Source organism: Haliaeetus leucocephalus, unplaced genomic scaffold, assembly GCF_000737465.1.
Source record: "Haliaeetus leucocephalus isolate CR32 unplaced genomic scaffold, Haliaeetus_leucocephalus-4.0 Scaffold924, whole genome shotgun sequence".
Classification (NCBI taxonomy): Eukaryota; Metazoa; Chordata; class Aves; order Accipitriformes; family Accipitridae; genus Haliaeetus; species Haliaeetus leucocephalus.
This window is the reverse complement of record NW_010973360.1, coordinates 903,929-920,605: the sequence shown is the minus strand read 5'-3', so window position 1 is coordinate 920,605 and position 16,677 is coordinate 903,929. Positions and strand designations below refer to the sequence as shown.

Sequence of the window (16,677 nt, the reverse complement as noted above, 5' to 3'; positions counted from 1 at the left end):
CGGGGGCGGCCGCAGCCGCCCAGGCAAGGGCGGGCGCGGAGCAGAGCGCAGTCCGGCCCCGTCCGTCCCGCAGCCGGTCCTCCCCCCGGCCGGGGCCGCCGCCTTCCCCGTGCCCCTCTACCTGCCCCGGGGGCGCTCCCCGGCCGCTGCAGCCCGGACCCCCCGCGTACCAAAACAGCCCCTTTTCAGGGCAGCGTTTCTCTCGGCACCAGCCCGATGGTCCTCACCGAGGCAAACGGCGGCACGTTAACAAGTTTTCTCCTTGGCAAAGTCCTGGGCTACCTACTATAGTAATATCTGGCCAGAAAACTTCAGTCGTCCTTGACTGCAACCCACCTTGTCTCCTTGGCAGTAGCAGGGCTTACTCCAAGGGAACTTTAGATGCCTTTTCCAGTTAGCCAGAGGCCCCATCCTTCATTATATCTAGCCTCTGAGCAGATTGGGGGGGGGGAGTTGCATTGCCTTCTTAATTTAAAAAAAACAAACAAACAAAAAAAAAACCAAACCACCACCACTGTTTAGGGTTGTGTCCATCCGAAGAACCAACCACCTGCTTTAGTAACACCATGGCCTTCCCTATGCAGAAGCAACAACCACGAGAACATGTTCTCCAAACTTCCCAGTTGAGTCCCTGTGCTGCTCATTCTCAGGGTAACACTTCAGAGCCCCATGCAAAGAGCAGCTATGCCAAGAGAAGCAAAGTCTGCCCTACATAGAGCTGTGCATGGAGATCAGGTGTCGGAAGTCCTTCATGAACACCACACGCACCTGACTAGGTCTATATTATTAAGCCATTATTAGAAGTATCATGCAACCACGTACTGCCCCGAGAGACTTCCCTGTATGCAACAGCTTTACAGCTCCAATAGAAAAATGTGACAGGCACCAGCTGCATTGATCTGACAATAAGGGATCTCTCTCCTCCTCTCAAGTTTTAGTAGTCCTAGGATCTAGATCACAAGCAAGAAGTTAGAAGCATATTTCCCCAGCACAGAAATCACAAAATAGTATCCAGCATAAACCACCTCCAACTGGCAAATTCAGTACCTCAAACTTCTGACAGATCATAATCCTACTGCAACTCTCAAGGCTTTTTAGGAATACAATTTAATCACCATATTTATATACGCAAATAAAAATTCAGGTATTTTGCAGACTTCACTCATCTATTCCTGGCTGTAAGGAATCAAGTTTGTTCATCGCCTCATCAGATAATGAGCAAGACCTGCAAGCGAGATCGTTCATTCTCACATTCAAGCCATGATATCTAAGAGTAGCTCTGTGCTAAAGTTTTGCCAGCCGAGCTCTTTCCAGCCAGAAGCATGGACAAAAAAGGCACTCTCTAGCCAGCTGTGACGGCAAAAAGCTCTCATGCAGATACAGCTCTGCCAACAGCAGAGTGCTCCTGTCAGCTTATGTTATTCAGAGAGGTGGAATAGCAGTGTTAACAAGAATTCCTTCTGTCAGCATATTTCCACTAGGGGACTCTGCTGTATTCTCCAGCAGGAATTTTTCTAGTGGAGACAAGCCCAAGGACAAGTAAAGGCATTTTAAGTAGGCACACACTTAAATGTGCAACAAAACTTCACAGCCCTTCATTAAAACATCCTGAATTGAAGTGGAAACCTCATGCGGTGTAGTTTAGCAACACCATAGATTCAGCTTACCTACCGAGTACTGAAATAACTGCGTACTCGCATCACTTTTTCCCTGTGTCCCTAATGTTGTTAAAAACCGTGATTTACCCACACTTCTCTTCAAGCAGTTAGGTCTGCAGCAATAAAATACAGTTAAAAATAGCTTGTCAGTTTAGATCCGGATCAGAAGGTGCACAAAGACACTAATACCTTTGAAGATGCAGACCTGTGTCAACAGGAGTTCACACTTACATACTCTGGAAAAGATGCATTCATAGTTTTTTGCCTTACTGTTTGTTATGTAATTCAGTGAGGATTGTTTACCGATTGCAACTTCCAGTCACAAACTGAAGCGTTTGACTCATATCCAAGTTGTTCCCTCTGTCCCCTACGGGTAGAATGAAGTTTTGCCTAAGCTATGTGGACTCCTTGAATAAGTGCATTCAAGTAATGTGCGTGTGTAATTTTTGACAAACACCATGTGTCCGAAATAAATTAAAAAAAGAGTATACAACGTCAAGCTCTTGGTTTAATACCAGTTTTCTAAGCAGCATTTATTACTACTGTGAGAACAGACTTGGCACAGTGTTTGCCAATTTACACGAAATGGACTTGAACAGCTGCACGCATTATTCTGATCCTTCGCTCTCTCTGATGGTACGTAGAGAGTATCACTGGATGCCCAAGGGATTCCAGTCAATTGAAAAAAGTCCAAGCCCATGCACTTTCAAGATTATAATGTAGGCAACTACAATAAATCTACAAAGTGATCATTTTGACCTGGGCCCAACTTACTTATACAAGTGTAGTAGTATTAAAGCATAACACTGTCTTTAGGAGGAATGCGATTTTCCCCAGAAGTTCTGCAGTTCCATCTGTTTAAACTATGTGATTTCCAGTATTTTATGCTGAATGCTAATTGATTTGCCATGCTAATAAAATCTTACTATTTCAGGGGAAAAAAGTAAATAAGGAAAAAAGTAAGCATGCACTTAACTTTGTAATCTCTCTTAAAGCCTCCTTTCTAGGCAGAAGGCTAACAGAGAGGCCTACAAAATCTACTCAGAGAGTGGTGGGTGGCCCAATGAGGTAAGAAGTATTTACTGTAGAGTAACAGGACCACATGGAATTGCAGATTAACCTATGTTTCTCTGGCATGAAAAAAGTAGATAAAAACATATAGAAACAGATACACAAACAGCATCATTCTTTGTCAGACAGAAATGTATCTATTAGCCTACTACCTTCTTTTTTTTTTTCTGTTAGAGTGTACAGAGACTAAGCTTTCTTGCAATTTTTTAAACCACAAGCTCAGCTGTCAAGATACCCAAGTAGACCTACATGCTCATCACATGCTACATCTACCAACTACCACAAAAACAAACCAAAAAGAAGTCAACATGTTCTAACATGCAAGAAAGCTACCATTCAAAAATAGGCTTATGACACACAGGAACATAGTAAGCATAAGTCAAGTAATTTCAAGACAACAACAAGGAATTGTTATTTTAGCTGACAGCACCTCCACCCCTGTGCACGCACTTCAGAGTCTTTGGTAGATAAGGAACTTGGACAACAAGAACACCCCAGTGAATTGTATCCCCCTACTTGTACAAACACAGGAGTAAAATGTCTATCAACTCATACTTTCTTGTTAAGGGATATGGACAATTTTGTTCACATTAAAGGAAAAAAGCTTCACTTCTTTACAGTATACACCAGTTAAACTTCATCCTGATTATTTCGAAAAAGTGAAAGACAACTCAAGAGAAGCGGCTGGATGTGATTAACTGCATGCAAGATGGTGGATGTAGAAATTCAAAATATGAAAAACTGGAAGGCTTCAGCAGATCTGCAGAAGTGGATGGAAGTGGGATCATCAATTAACTTAAGCATTTCCTTGAACAGTCCCCAAAACTAATACAGCATTCAGTGGCTGTAGAGGAATTGTCAGTCTCCTCTCTCGTAGTCTCCTATGCAAAGTTGCCTTTCTCACAATTCTGACAAGTATGTTGAAAACATTCTCCAGTAATAGGCCATAGTTTCTCTTGGAAAACTATTTTACAAGCTTTGTAACTTGAAACACTAGAAGTACAACCTTCCCATAGCACCTTTTTTCCTTCACTGACAGCAAATGATGAACCAGAAAGAAAAAACCCCGCATATTTAATTACTTTTAGCCACAGAGGGTTCCAGTTGTATTCTAGTATGACCAAGCTACCCTGAGAAAAGGCAATTATCATAAAGCAGTTACTTATTCTTACAGAGGTGATTCATTTGACTTCATTTAAGTAAACAGTCAAGGGTAGATGGCAATCTGTCTGAGGGTAGTATTTGCAGCCTACATGAGAAATTGCAGATGATAACAGAGGAACAATACCAAAATGCCAACCAAGCTAAAAAGCTTCCAAGCAACTTCAGAAGTCCAGGCATGTCCTATCCCAAGTGCCAAAACCACCTACAAATCTTAAGTAGTTACAGAAAGCTCAGTTTTGCCCAGGATCCTGAAGAAATTCACATCTAATAATGACAGAAGTAGTTGCTGTCCTCAACAGCAGGCTATCAAACTGTTGATAATTATTACTGCATTGCAAGGGTAACGATAAAAAGAAACATTTTTAACAGTTGGATTCCAGAAACATGCAAGAAGATGCAGCAGTCCTTTAGCAGCACATCAGCATAATCATTACCATCCACTGTGGATTCCACGGTAGAAAATTCCGAAAGTACAGCCAAATAACCACTAAGTGTCCCTGCAGGAACCAGGGAAATACTGAGGAAAGGGTTCAGTGACCATGCCAAGCTTATCTTCTTGACTACACTATCTAATAATACCAAAGCCAAGAGTCTGTCACAATCTGCACCTTTGAGTGGACTCAGGATCCTGGTGTCACTATTCATATAGCAATTAGTGATTCCACACAAAAAAGCCAATGTATTCTCAGGATTTGGTACTACCTTTGACAAAGAGAAAAGGAGTTACTCAAAATAGCAAGTGTCTACGTTCCAGCATTATTACTTATGAATGTGGAATAAGAAAAACTTGGCTGTCTCAAAAAAACAAAAAAACCCAAACTATAAAAAAAAAAACCAACCAACTGATACATGCACTTCCCTGCCTTATAACGAAATTCTTTAATTTCAGGGCAGTCTAACAGACAATTATAAATCAGGTATTTGCATAGCACATCACATGATTTTACAGAATTGACAGTATTTGAGATTGGTAATAGGCTGGCATATGAACTATGCCACTATTGAGGAATTTCTCTGTTCCAAGACCTAGCATTTACAACTCCTTAAGACGTCTCTGATAACAACAAATGTCTATTCTATAAAGATTAAATGTCCTGCTCAAACACATATGGCTTTACTGTGATCCTAGAAGTTGTCGTCAACTACAATCTCCCTTTTAACACGCAGATCACCTTTAAAAATTATTACCGTCAAGTTTGTCACCATATTTTTGATCAATAAAGTTCACTGACTCCTGTGCACTCATACCACAATGGTTTTGGCATGCCATATTGCATTCTAATATCAAGATACAAGCCATGAAATTTTTCAGCTTACATTAGTAAAATGCTGTGACTGAGTCTTCATAGTAACATCCTGCAATTTCTCACTCCCAGTTGCAATTGGAGTTGGGAGTTTAGAGGAGAGTGCATCTGTACATCTGAAGTCCAACCCATAGTGCGCCACACTAGCAAGCCATTCAATTAGCCTCACATCAGCCTCAGAAAATAAAAATTATGCCCGAAATGTGTAGTTATTAGTCTTTATTACAAAATATTTAGTCTTGCAGTATTCCTTCAGTATGAATGGAGCACTGAACACAGCAAGGCAGAAACCTGCAATCTAGAAAGAACTGGACACCACAACCAGGCTGTTACTGTTACATAAAAATATTACCATTCATACAGCACCTGCACAGCTCTTTTCATTAATTTCTCAGAAAAGGAAACACCAGCAAAGATGACATAAAATTTAAGCTGCAGTTGAATTTTGTTTCTGAATTAAGAATGTTACTGAGAACAGATGTATATGCCCTTGGCGTAACTGCTCCAAGTGCTATACAATAGCACATGCAATGGGAGGGGGGACATTTTGTTTCACTGTCATCAATACTCAACCACCAAAATGCAATGGATTTCTTGGAATAGTGAGAACTCACATCGATATAGCAGCAGCATGGTGTCAAAAATAAAATTAGCTCACATTCAAAGGATAAATTCTTAACCCATGAATGTGTTAGAGATATAATTCTCACAGTCAAGCAAGTAATGCATGCAAAGTTTTATCTTGCTTTTATCTAGCCAGCTAATGGGCTTCATCTTAGCTCTTTGATGAAGGCAGTACCAACTGAAGCTGAGAGTTTAATCAAGTTGTTAGAATGTCCAAACTCTTGTTTGTAGTCAGCAGAGTCTTCTAAAGCAAACTGCTTTCCACTTTTGAAATTCTCATCAAGCTGTGAGTGTACAGAAATGAAGTTCAATCAATAGGATATGTCAGCACTACCAAAACATACACCAGATGTTCCTGTTAACTCATTTTTTTAAGAGGCAGTTTAATCAAATAATGTCTGGACAGAATGAATGATAACATTGTTTTGTTTATCCCTTACGTACACATGCCATAATCAAAGGTAAGATTCTAATGAGATCTAATACTGAGGTCTTGGTATATGATATTTAACAACAGATGAAAAAATCATCTGAAATAAACAAGAGTTCACAGGCTCAAATTCACATAAAAGAAGTCAGAAGGAAGCAGTTTTAATCACAATGGGAGAAGACATATAGAGGCAGAAAGAAGAACAAGTACTAACTAAAGACTTTACATAGATATACAAAGCTGGTTTCCACAGTGATAACAGTCTAAGTAGCAACCTGAAATTTCCTCTGTAAAAGAAGATTTGCCTTAAAGTAGATATTTTATTCATGCATTTGTTTAAATTAGGGGAGGAGTTAAGCCTAAACTCACTGTTTATTCAACTTCCTCCCTCCTTAAGGATGGCTATCAATTTACATGGTAGTTTCAACTGAACTTCCTGGTGGAAAAAAAAATTAAGATATTATAGACAAACATACCATCATTGTTGTCTTTGTAGGTCAATATTTTTCCATCAGATTGTAATCCTGGAGGGGCTCATTTTCAGATCCCCATTTTTTCATGCAGATCTTCTACCCCCCTGTGGCAATAACATTTTTAGAATTAAAACAGACTTTCAACTTGCACCACAGGGAGGATTTCTGATGGAACATCAAATTAAAAAATATGGTAACAGTTCACAAGTTGAATGATACCTCAACTTCTCAAAAGCAGTAGTTTTGTTTCCTCTTTAACCTTAAAGTTGTGAGAAAAAAGTCCCAAACCTGTACTTGCCTCTTTGATGATTAATAAAAATTAAGCGGAAAAATACTATTGATATGAGAAGTTAGATTCACTCAATCAATTAAATCAGGGACTACACTGGCAGTATGATTTTGGTATACCTCTCATAAGGATCAAGCTTTACTGTACTTACGGCAATATTTGCTTAATAGCTGCCTACTGTTCAACAAGATTTGTAAACAACAAGCAACGCTGATTTTGCAAATTCATCATAAGTGAGGTAACAGAGAAGGCACGTAGTACCACTGCAGGCATAAGCTCAGTAGGAAGGGAGTTCAGAAAGTACTAACCAATTTTAGCGACAATGTTACCGATAACTTGGCATTTTTAAAACAGCATTATCCTACCTAAATACTCATCTAATGCCTTATTTGACTAAAAGGCTAGGCATTGTCCATGTATAAGATCTGCAGATCACAACTGTGGTACCTTCAGCACCGTAGATATGGTAAATCCAAAGATTAGATTGCCCCACTAACACACATACACATCCACATTATGGGTCCTGTGTGGTGACAGACAAACAGAACCATAACAACTGTCAATTTCAGACTGACTGCTTCTTTAAAGACAGCAGCTTCTGCTGTTATGTAAACTACAGAGGTTTTGCTGAATAAATCCTAAAATTGAAGCGCTATTAAGGACAGATAACTACTCAGGAAATGGAAGCCAATAAAATTTGGATGTTATTAAAAAATTGTTCGATCATAAACAATACATCCTTCTTAACACTTTCACTGTTGCAGACTGTAACTCAGTCCCCAAAATTTAGACTTTTGGTACTGCTCCTAAGAAAGATATCATAGGAAAAGAAATGTAAACACTATGTCAATCTAAAGCTTATACTTTCCCTCTCAAACATCACAAAAGGCACTCACTACTTCCACTGAGAATGTCATAAGGTCACCTGAAAAGATCAAAATTCCTGTGTTTTGTTTTTTTCTAGAAAACTGCTTTGTCAAGACTTTTTTCTATTCCAAGCAGACAGGCAGTTTTGTCTGGAATAGGACAAAAAAAAAGCAACTTGAACCATTGAGTCTTTCTTGTTTGTTAAAATACTTTTAAGGTTTACTTTTTTAGTTAATGGATTAATTTTATAGTTAAAGGATTAATTATAATTAATGATCCTTGATTAATGAATCAAGATAGATTAGTGGGAAGCAGGCTGGAAGGAGTCTGACAGGCAAAAAAAACCATACTCCACTAGAATTAACTACAAATTCATCAGTATTTATAGATATGATCATTTATAATGATTATATAGCATATTTTATTTGAATTGTGGTTTCATAAATACAAGAAGTTTTTTTAATACAAAACAACATTACAGGTCCTGATTCTGCCCTTGGATCAGCACTGACAGTCCTTAGAGTCCACACAGCCTCAAACCCAATCACAAAATAGCAAACCACAAATAGAACCATTTTATGCACAGCACAAATGATCTCTCTAGTGTCCTAAGTAAATTTTACCACGCCAGCTACCGCACTACATTTATCCCAAAGGGTACTGATTCCTATCTCTGAAGGCTAGAATAAAGCTACATTTTACTAAATTACACAGCTTTAGATTAACTGCAAAATAGCTCGAGGCTCTTGGAATATGTATGTTGAAATGTTGCAAAGCATGTAAATCATGAGTTATTGGAATTGCCAATGGACTGTCACAAGGAGGGAGGGGAAAAAAAAAAACAGGCCCATAGCCAACAGTAGAAACACTGACAACTGGGCGCATATTATGTTATGTGGATACATATCATATCAAATACTGCCAAGACTTAAGATGGGTTTTTAGTATTTACCATGCTGTCCATAGAGTTTAGAACCACAAAAGCAGTTAAGTCTACTCATTCTTGATACAACCACCATGCATTTATCAAATAAAGTGGGGGTTTTTCAGCAATTAATTCTGACATTTATGAAGTAAAATCAATTGAGACTAATTTAGCAACAATGGATTTTTCTTCTAAGATGCTCATAAATTAAACTATTGTACCCATCTAAATTTTAATCATTAGCATAACAAAGGTATGTACTTCACAAAATTAGCATCTTAAAATGCTCTTGAAATAAACATTATTATACCTTGTTTGCTTGTTTCTGCCTTAGCCTGCTTTCTCATTAACATTTGCTATGGCACCTTTTACTACCTCTCCAACATCAAACCAATTCCTACCCACAGCCCAAATCTCTTCCCTTTCCCTAGAAAAATATAAATCAAAAAACACACTCAGATTCACACTCCTGCAACTCATTGCTAGTAATGGCACATTACCAAAATAAAGGTTTCTTGGGGCCTTTATGCTTTCTCTCCCATTTAACCTCTCTGTATGAACAATGCATTCAGAAAGACTCATGGCTGTACCAAAACATGTCAAGTCAAAACACATGCCCCACGACTGCCTCCCTCAGAACAGTCTAAACCAAGCACTTCTTTCATCAACAGTAGATGCAAGTTCTGTGCAAAAAACATTACTTGCTTACTTACTGTCATGTACAATTACACCATGAAAACTGCCCTGGATTAATGGTGTATATGCTATACAAATAATAATGAAAAGCTGGAGTACGGAAACAGGGGATATTACCTCTCTTCCCAAGGACCTTTTGGAATCACAAATGATAACATTCATTAATAGTTTTTAAAATCTTCATTAGATTGTAATTTCTCCTCTACACTACTGTAAATTGGCTTTTTAGTACGCATTATCTTTAATTTTTACATCAGAACTATTAAAACAAAGTTTTAAATATTTGAACTGATTTTAATACTTTATTATGTTATTATACTAAATTTTTAAGTATATATTAACGTCCAAGTTATTGTGAAATTAAAAAAAAAAAAAAAAACCAAAAAAAAAACCCTACCACCAAACTATCTGCAGTCAAGACACATCGCTTAACATCTCCAGCCACAAACTCACCAAATCATCATATCAACTGCCCTATAAATTTTAAGACTGTACTTTCAAATATCAAGATTTGGAAGCAGCCACATGTCTCTTTCTTTGAACAGTAGCTTAAAAAAAAAAAAGAAAAAGAAAAAGATTCCTACAGAAGAGCTACAAGTTTTTAATTGTCATTTCCACCAATTTATTGTGGCCAGAAAAAGATACTTAAAAAACATACAGAGTTCATTTGCAGTCGCTCTTTATCCTAAAAGAACTGTTCTGCTAGCCATTAACCTAGCAAAATCTTACAAGAAACAGCAAACGTAATGTTTAAAAAAACACCACTTCTGAATGCAAAAGCCTTCAAAGTATAAGCTCTTAGAAGTTTTTGAATACAAGTTTAATTTATTAAACTCAGCTTCTTGGGAAGAACACCCTCACTTCTCACTTACCTTTACCTTAAAAGTTTTATTACCATAGTAAAAAAAAAAAAAAAACACCAAAAACAACCACCCTTATTTCATATTCTTTCTTCACACAAATTTGTTGAACTTGTCATTAGCATATTTAATTCAAAACCCATTTGAGTAAACTGGAATTGCAACTATTCTCCCAAAACCTGAACCATTAGTTTGTGCACATCTTACAAAGTTGATGCATGTTATTTTTGATGCAGTACTACAGGAGATGAACATCCAGATTCAGAAAGATGTATAAGCAATTGCATCCACCATTTATGGAGAAATTTGAACTGAAACCTACCTAATCCAATGGGAACGCACACATATTTACTGGGCTGCAAAGGTAAGCAACTGAGAGAACAGTCTCACAGCTTTGTTTTGCTTGCCTGACATCATGAATTCAAACTCCAACTCTTAATTAGGCAGCCCAAGGGTAGGAATGTACGCTATCCATGTTCTAGTCAAGTGGTCTCACCAGTTCAGTATGGAGTGCCCAAGAGGACCTGTCCCCCCTTTGGTTGCAATTCTATGTACTCCCTTCCCCAGCACGCACCCAGCCCTTGGCTGAGCCATGTCAGCATGCTAATCCAGCAGAAAGTTAACCCAACAAGAATACAGAACAGTTCAGGGTTTCCCTGTTTTTTCTTGCAAAATAAGCATACTGAAATGCCTAAAAAAGGTTCAGCAGGTATGAGAAGCAGCACAAGAAAGCAAGCAGGAGGCACAGGAGAACTGCAGCACAGCGGCAGCCTGGCAGTCAGATTAATTAGGCTCCCATAGGAGCACAACTTTTGTTTTTTCAGACAGTTTAAACAGACTTTGGTCCTCCACCGAAAGTTCAAAGCTCCTGACCACGTTCTTTGGAGACTGGTGCACGGAAAGACACATGCTTATCGCTAAACAGGTCAGCTGCTTTAACGCCAAAGCTCTACTTCTTTCTTCATTCGTAACTCGTTCTTTTACCATACAGCTGAGTTAATTTCAATCTATTATGCTTTCTGCCCATAAAAAGACAGTCCAACCCCAGTCCCCCCAGCCACGCACTACTGCCACCAAACCAGCAATAAAACCGCTCTTGGACCAAAAAGGCAGGATAACAAGGGACAGAGGATAGAGCGCATGGGAAGGGGGAAGAGTTGGAAGATAAGGTAAATAGAGCCACACACTCCATATTGCCAGCTGCCCTGCAGTTATTTGGCTCAGACACACTATGAAACTAAATTCTAACCAGCTTCCTGGCTCAGCTGATTTTTAAAAACTCCAAGTTTAGTTGTCTAGTTAACCCCCGGCATTAACAAAGACATAAATTAAGATCTGCCTACTTATGAGGGTACGTGGAGTTACAATGCAGCACCCTGAACCAAAGGTGACATTTTTACCTGCCAAGCCCCAACTTTGTCACCACTGAAGCTAAGTAAAACTAAGTTTAAAGCAAAGAGATGTGAACCCAGGTCAGATCTCCATCCTGTGGGTAAATACAAAATCACATTCCTCAGGGACTTCTAAAAGAATATCTCATGGAAAAAAAATATTATAGTCTACCTGTTTCCACAGTTTCAGTCTCAATTTCTTGTTCCTCTGCTACATCTTGCATCAGGTAAGTCTCGTCATCATAAACCAGGACCTGAGCAGCGTAACCCTGTTCTAGTCTGGCACTAGGAACTGGCTCCACAATCACTGCTGGGAATTCAGAGACTGGCTCATTTTCCTATAGAAAGGAAAAAAAAAAAAACCACAAAAACAAAAACCAAACACGCTCTAAATACTGCACTGTTGAACTCTACATTAAAATGTTCCTCTTATGCTCTTGCATATTTTATGGAATAATGACAATAATTTTGAAGATTTTTAAAAGGAAATTTTCTTCTAAAGCAAGAGATTAAAAAAAAATAAAAGCCAGCTTATCATCCACCAAAGGGACCCCCCTGAATCTCAAAGATATTTTCCTGGCTTAAGCACTTAAAATGTAAAGCATCAGACAGCTTTAAGACATTGAAAAAGAGCAAGCCTTCTAATTAAGACATTCAGCTGCGGGAAGTGTTTCTTCTCCCTCTGCTCCACGAAATTTAATCAAGGCTTTGCGTGTATACTGCAACATACCTACATCTGACCTGTATCTTATGAACACTCATGTTTTGGATTAAGTACATAAGCTATCACAAAAGAAATGGCTACTTCAAAGCCCATATGCCTATCTCTACTTATTTAAGGATCAAAATGTCTGTAACAGCACATGTAATCTGTTAAAGTGTTGCAGACATGGAACCCTGCCAGATTCAATTTACTATGAGCTACAGAATAGTAGAAAACATTTATTTGTTGATAAGAATGCAAAATACGAGCAAATGCATTGCGTTGGCTAACTCTAAAAAAGGCCCTTGTATTGTTCTGCTTATCTCATTCAACACATCAAGACACATCTGAGATCTTTACTTTAGAAGAGATGCTTAGATTAGAATTTAATATTGTAAACCCAGTCTACAGTTGTACTGCAGACTTCAAAACTTACTGCTTCCACTTCTCTGTGATAATAAAATCTTCTAATAAAAGGTATTTGAAAAATGGACTGCTCTCTTCCTCCTCGCACAACAGTCTCTAATCCATTTCACTTGCTTTCACAGCAAGTTTACAGTGAATTTTTCTTTCAAATTAAGAAAAAAGGTGTAAAGTCTGTTAGCAAATAAATGCTATTTATTTTTCTAACCTTTTGATTTTTTATTCCATTGCTGTCAAACTCCAGGCCAGGGCCTCCGGTGTCAATCACTGCTGACGTCATGGTGCATCCCCCGAAAACACTTTGAGAGCTGTTATCTATCCTGAAGACAGTAATGCTGATAGCCTGAAGTTATCCAAGGCTTAAATTCACAATCCACTTCTGTTAAACAGCTAGGCAGAGGCGGCTGAAACACAAAACAATTTTTAAAAAGTTATTCGCATAGTTTATATTCAAAAGTCTTCCAGCATTTATGAAAGCGATTGTATGCTACACGTCTACATCAAAAGAATGAACACAACAGATGCGACAGAATGTGCTGACTTTGGTAAAGTTAACGCTGAGCACTGCCATACAACATAAGTTTCACACTAACTTTTAATACCAAGGTAACAATTTCAGTTTGATTCTTTGCAATTTGTTAACTTTCACACAGTTCTAAAAACAAATAATATCATTAGATATATTCCACTGGTCAAAACAATGAATTTCTCACTGAGGTCAAATATCAACTAGTTTTTTGAGACATACACACGTCTGAGTTAGTGTGGCTTTTCTAAAGTTAGTGTTTTCCTATTAATTTAGGAGATTTTTTTTTAATTACATTTTCTTCTTTGTTCTACTAGCTTCATAGTCATTTCATAAAGCTATAGTTTCATAAAGTTTTGTAACGCTTTCAAACATACTGCTTTTTAAAGCAACGCATATGTAACACACACCTCAAAAATACATACCTAATTTCTAATCTACAGTTTTCTTTGGAATAAGTATTGTAGCAGTGACTCTTTTTTTCCTATAGAAGAAATTCTTAAAGAGTCCAAAAAAAAGTAGTTCCACATCATAATGCTTTAATTTGGGTATACCATGGGCTCATTCAACTTACAAAGATACATAACCTCCATCTTGGTGAATTTCTCTAAAACTAGATTAACGGCAGTGCTTTGTTTCTAAACAACTGCTATTTATTTATTCTGAATAAATATTATTACTCATATCCTGTCTTTGGAAGAGACAAAAAAATCTGTGTTCATAAACCTTGGGCTGTGAGGAGCAGTTTACTACTTCAAGATGCAAACTAAGAAGTTTGGCTTCTTAGTTGTACAACAGAAAGCACATATTTCACGTGAGACATAAGAACTCAATCTGATATCAATTACCCTCGCGAGTAACTCCACTGAGATCAATGCTTTATAACAGAAGCCAGAATTTAGCCCAACACTTTTAATAAAATCCATCCATTTAGAAAGCTAGCACAGTCACTGAGGTCTGCAAGAAAACAGGATCTTCCAACACATACTGAAGAAAAAAATTATAATTAATACTCCAATGGGTAAACTCAGTAAGTATTGCTTTTCAATAGCAGACAGCCAGCTTAAACTAAATTAAGTTTGCACATATAGGGAAAAGCTAACTCAGATTCATGTAGAGTAACTGGGCTTCTTATAGGCATGGAAATCTTTGTTAAGTTATAGCTTAGGTATACTAGTAAAAATTACCCTTACTGATCTCGCCAAGTGGATGTCAACTAAGCAACAAAGTCAACAAAAATATACTATGCAAAAACTGTTTAAAAACTTTCATTTATCAAGGTATTAAGGATCCTTCAGCATGCCATAAAAATACACTCAGAAAGGCATCATTTATGTTGCCATGCCAACTTAGCACAAAGAGTCACTAGCTACAACAGTGGATGGCAGGTTACTACAAAAACACACCAAACAAACAACAACAAAAAAACCAACACACCAAACAAAAAACTCCAGACACAACAGAATAAGATATTCTTATTTTTCACCCTTACATACAAAAAGGAGAATAAATTCTAATAGCAGCCTTCTAGGTAATTAATCCTCATGAAACAAAACTCAAGAACAGGAGATCATCTTAAATCACTGTCATAGTACCAGCAGAATAAGCACAAGATATATTCCAAAAGAAAGGAAAAAAACATATGCAATTTAGGAAAAAAACAAGGCATTTTTTGCTTACATAGGCAGTCAACTTGACATGAGAAAGCATGATTCATACCTAAAAATATTTCATTTGTACTAGCACAAAAAAAAACCCACAGTAATACTTTATTTTCCATTGTTTCATTTGTAAAGCTAGCACCACTTTTTGATTATCAGTATTTTCCTTGATGAAAAAGAAAGCAATGACCTCCTCTGCTCCCCCAAAGTAGACCCAAGCTGGGAAGTCTTTAACAAGCATCCTCAGAGCCATATACACCTGTCACCCTCCAGGCTTTTAGCACAAAATGCCTACTCCCTACTTGCGTATCAATTACCACGTTATTTCAAAAGTCTAAATTCAGAAATATGTAAAGTAGAAAAACAGCTATTTATGAATACATTAAATACACAGGAGGAAAAATTTAAAAATCACTTCTACTGTAAAAAGACTTTTTCCCCTTCTACAGTTTTCCATCTACAGCCATACTAGAAATCCTGCCAAGCAATCATAACCCAAAAGCAAAGTCCAAAGAATGGAAATTATATTTTAATTTGGAAGCACAGTCTCCAACCAATGTCAAACATCAGCATTATTTCTGCAACTCGGACTTGTATCTATGTAAGAACATAGAGCGCTTCACATAGTACCATTGCATAGCTTAAGCGTGTCACAAAGCTAATCTGGTTCTCACGCAGTATATTAATGCAAATAAACAATCATATACTAGGACCATGTGTACTGTACATTCATATTTTATGTACTATAATCCCACACAGGTGGCCAAACAGCTGCCAAATTGTAGCAACTGAAAACACTTAATACTGTGTACTAGATCAGGTTATGTCAAAAACCTGCTATATCTCCGTCTCCCTAGTTACAAGAAGTTTAGATTACTTTTGCACTGATTTGTCTCTACATGAATTACCTACAGAAGCAAAGATAGGGCAATGCAGGAACATAAATTAGAATCCTCATTTTCCAGTTCCAGCAGAAATTCATAATAACAACCTTAGAGGGGAAAATATGCAGAAGAATGAGTGAGATGCTAATTCTCAGCATTCATTAAAAGGACAGTATCTTTAAACTGAATGCACAGAACAGTCCAGGCAAGGAACAAATGAAAGATCCAGAGTCTTTATATAACAGGATTTCAACTTCATACCAAGAGTCTTGCTATTCAGCAACCTTTTCAAAAACCTGACAGGGTGGGGAAAAAGGCAAGCCCACTGGCCAGCAAGTGGGAAGTTAAAAGAGTTTCAGTTCAGCCTGGTTTAGAAGTGTTAAGTTAAAACAAATGCACAAATACACCCCACACACTTAAGTGTAGGTTAGATCCCTGCAGCTGCACCCCTTTTTGAATGAACCAGCTAAGCATTTCCCTCGTCCCTTTACCTAAGCAGTATATCCTCATGGAAGCCTTTTCGCTTCTCCCTCAATTTTCAGTACAATACTGAATCTATTTCCCATCCTCTCCCTAGCAAGTCACAACTGATTTGACTTCTGTAAAAGGAAAAGACTGCCTAGCCACTTTCAGAAATCAGTCCCAAAATTCACATTTCCCATGGCTGAGACAAAAAGGCCAAAAGACAGTTAGACTCAGATTCTTAAAGTAAGAGATGATTCAGGTTT

The 16,677-nt window shown here is 37.8% G+C and overlaps 1 protein-coding gene across 1 annotated transcript in view; it reads right to left on the bottom strand.

Moving 5' to 3' along the window:
• Positions 1–13,277, bottom strand: part of ELF2 (E74-like factor 2 (ets domain transcription factor)) — a 31,260-nt gene extending 17,983 nt beyond the window's left edge. Inside the window, exons 1-2 of the mRNA XM_010583622.1 lie at positions 13,087–13,277; positions 11,925–12,090 (exon numbers count right to left, since the gene is read on the bottom strand). Coding sequence (XP_010581924.1) covers positions 11,925–12,090; positions 13,087–13,158 — 238 coding nt within the window. The 5' untranslated portion in view covers positions 13,159–13,277. The remainder of the gene's footprint in view (positions 1–11,924; positions 12,091–13,086) is intronic.
• Positions 13,278–16,677: the final 3,400 nt, after the last annotated feature.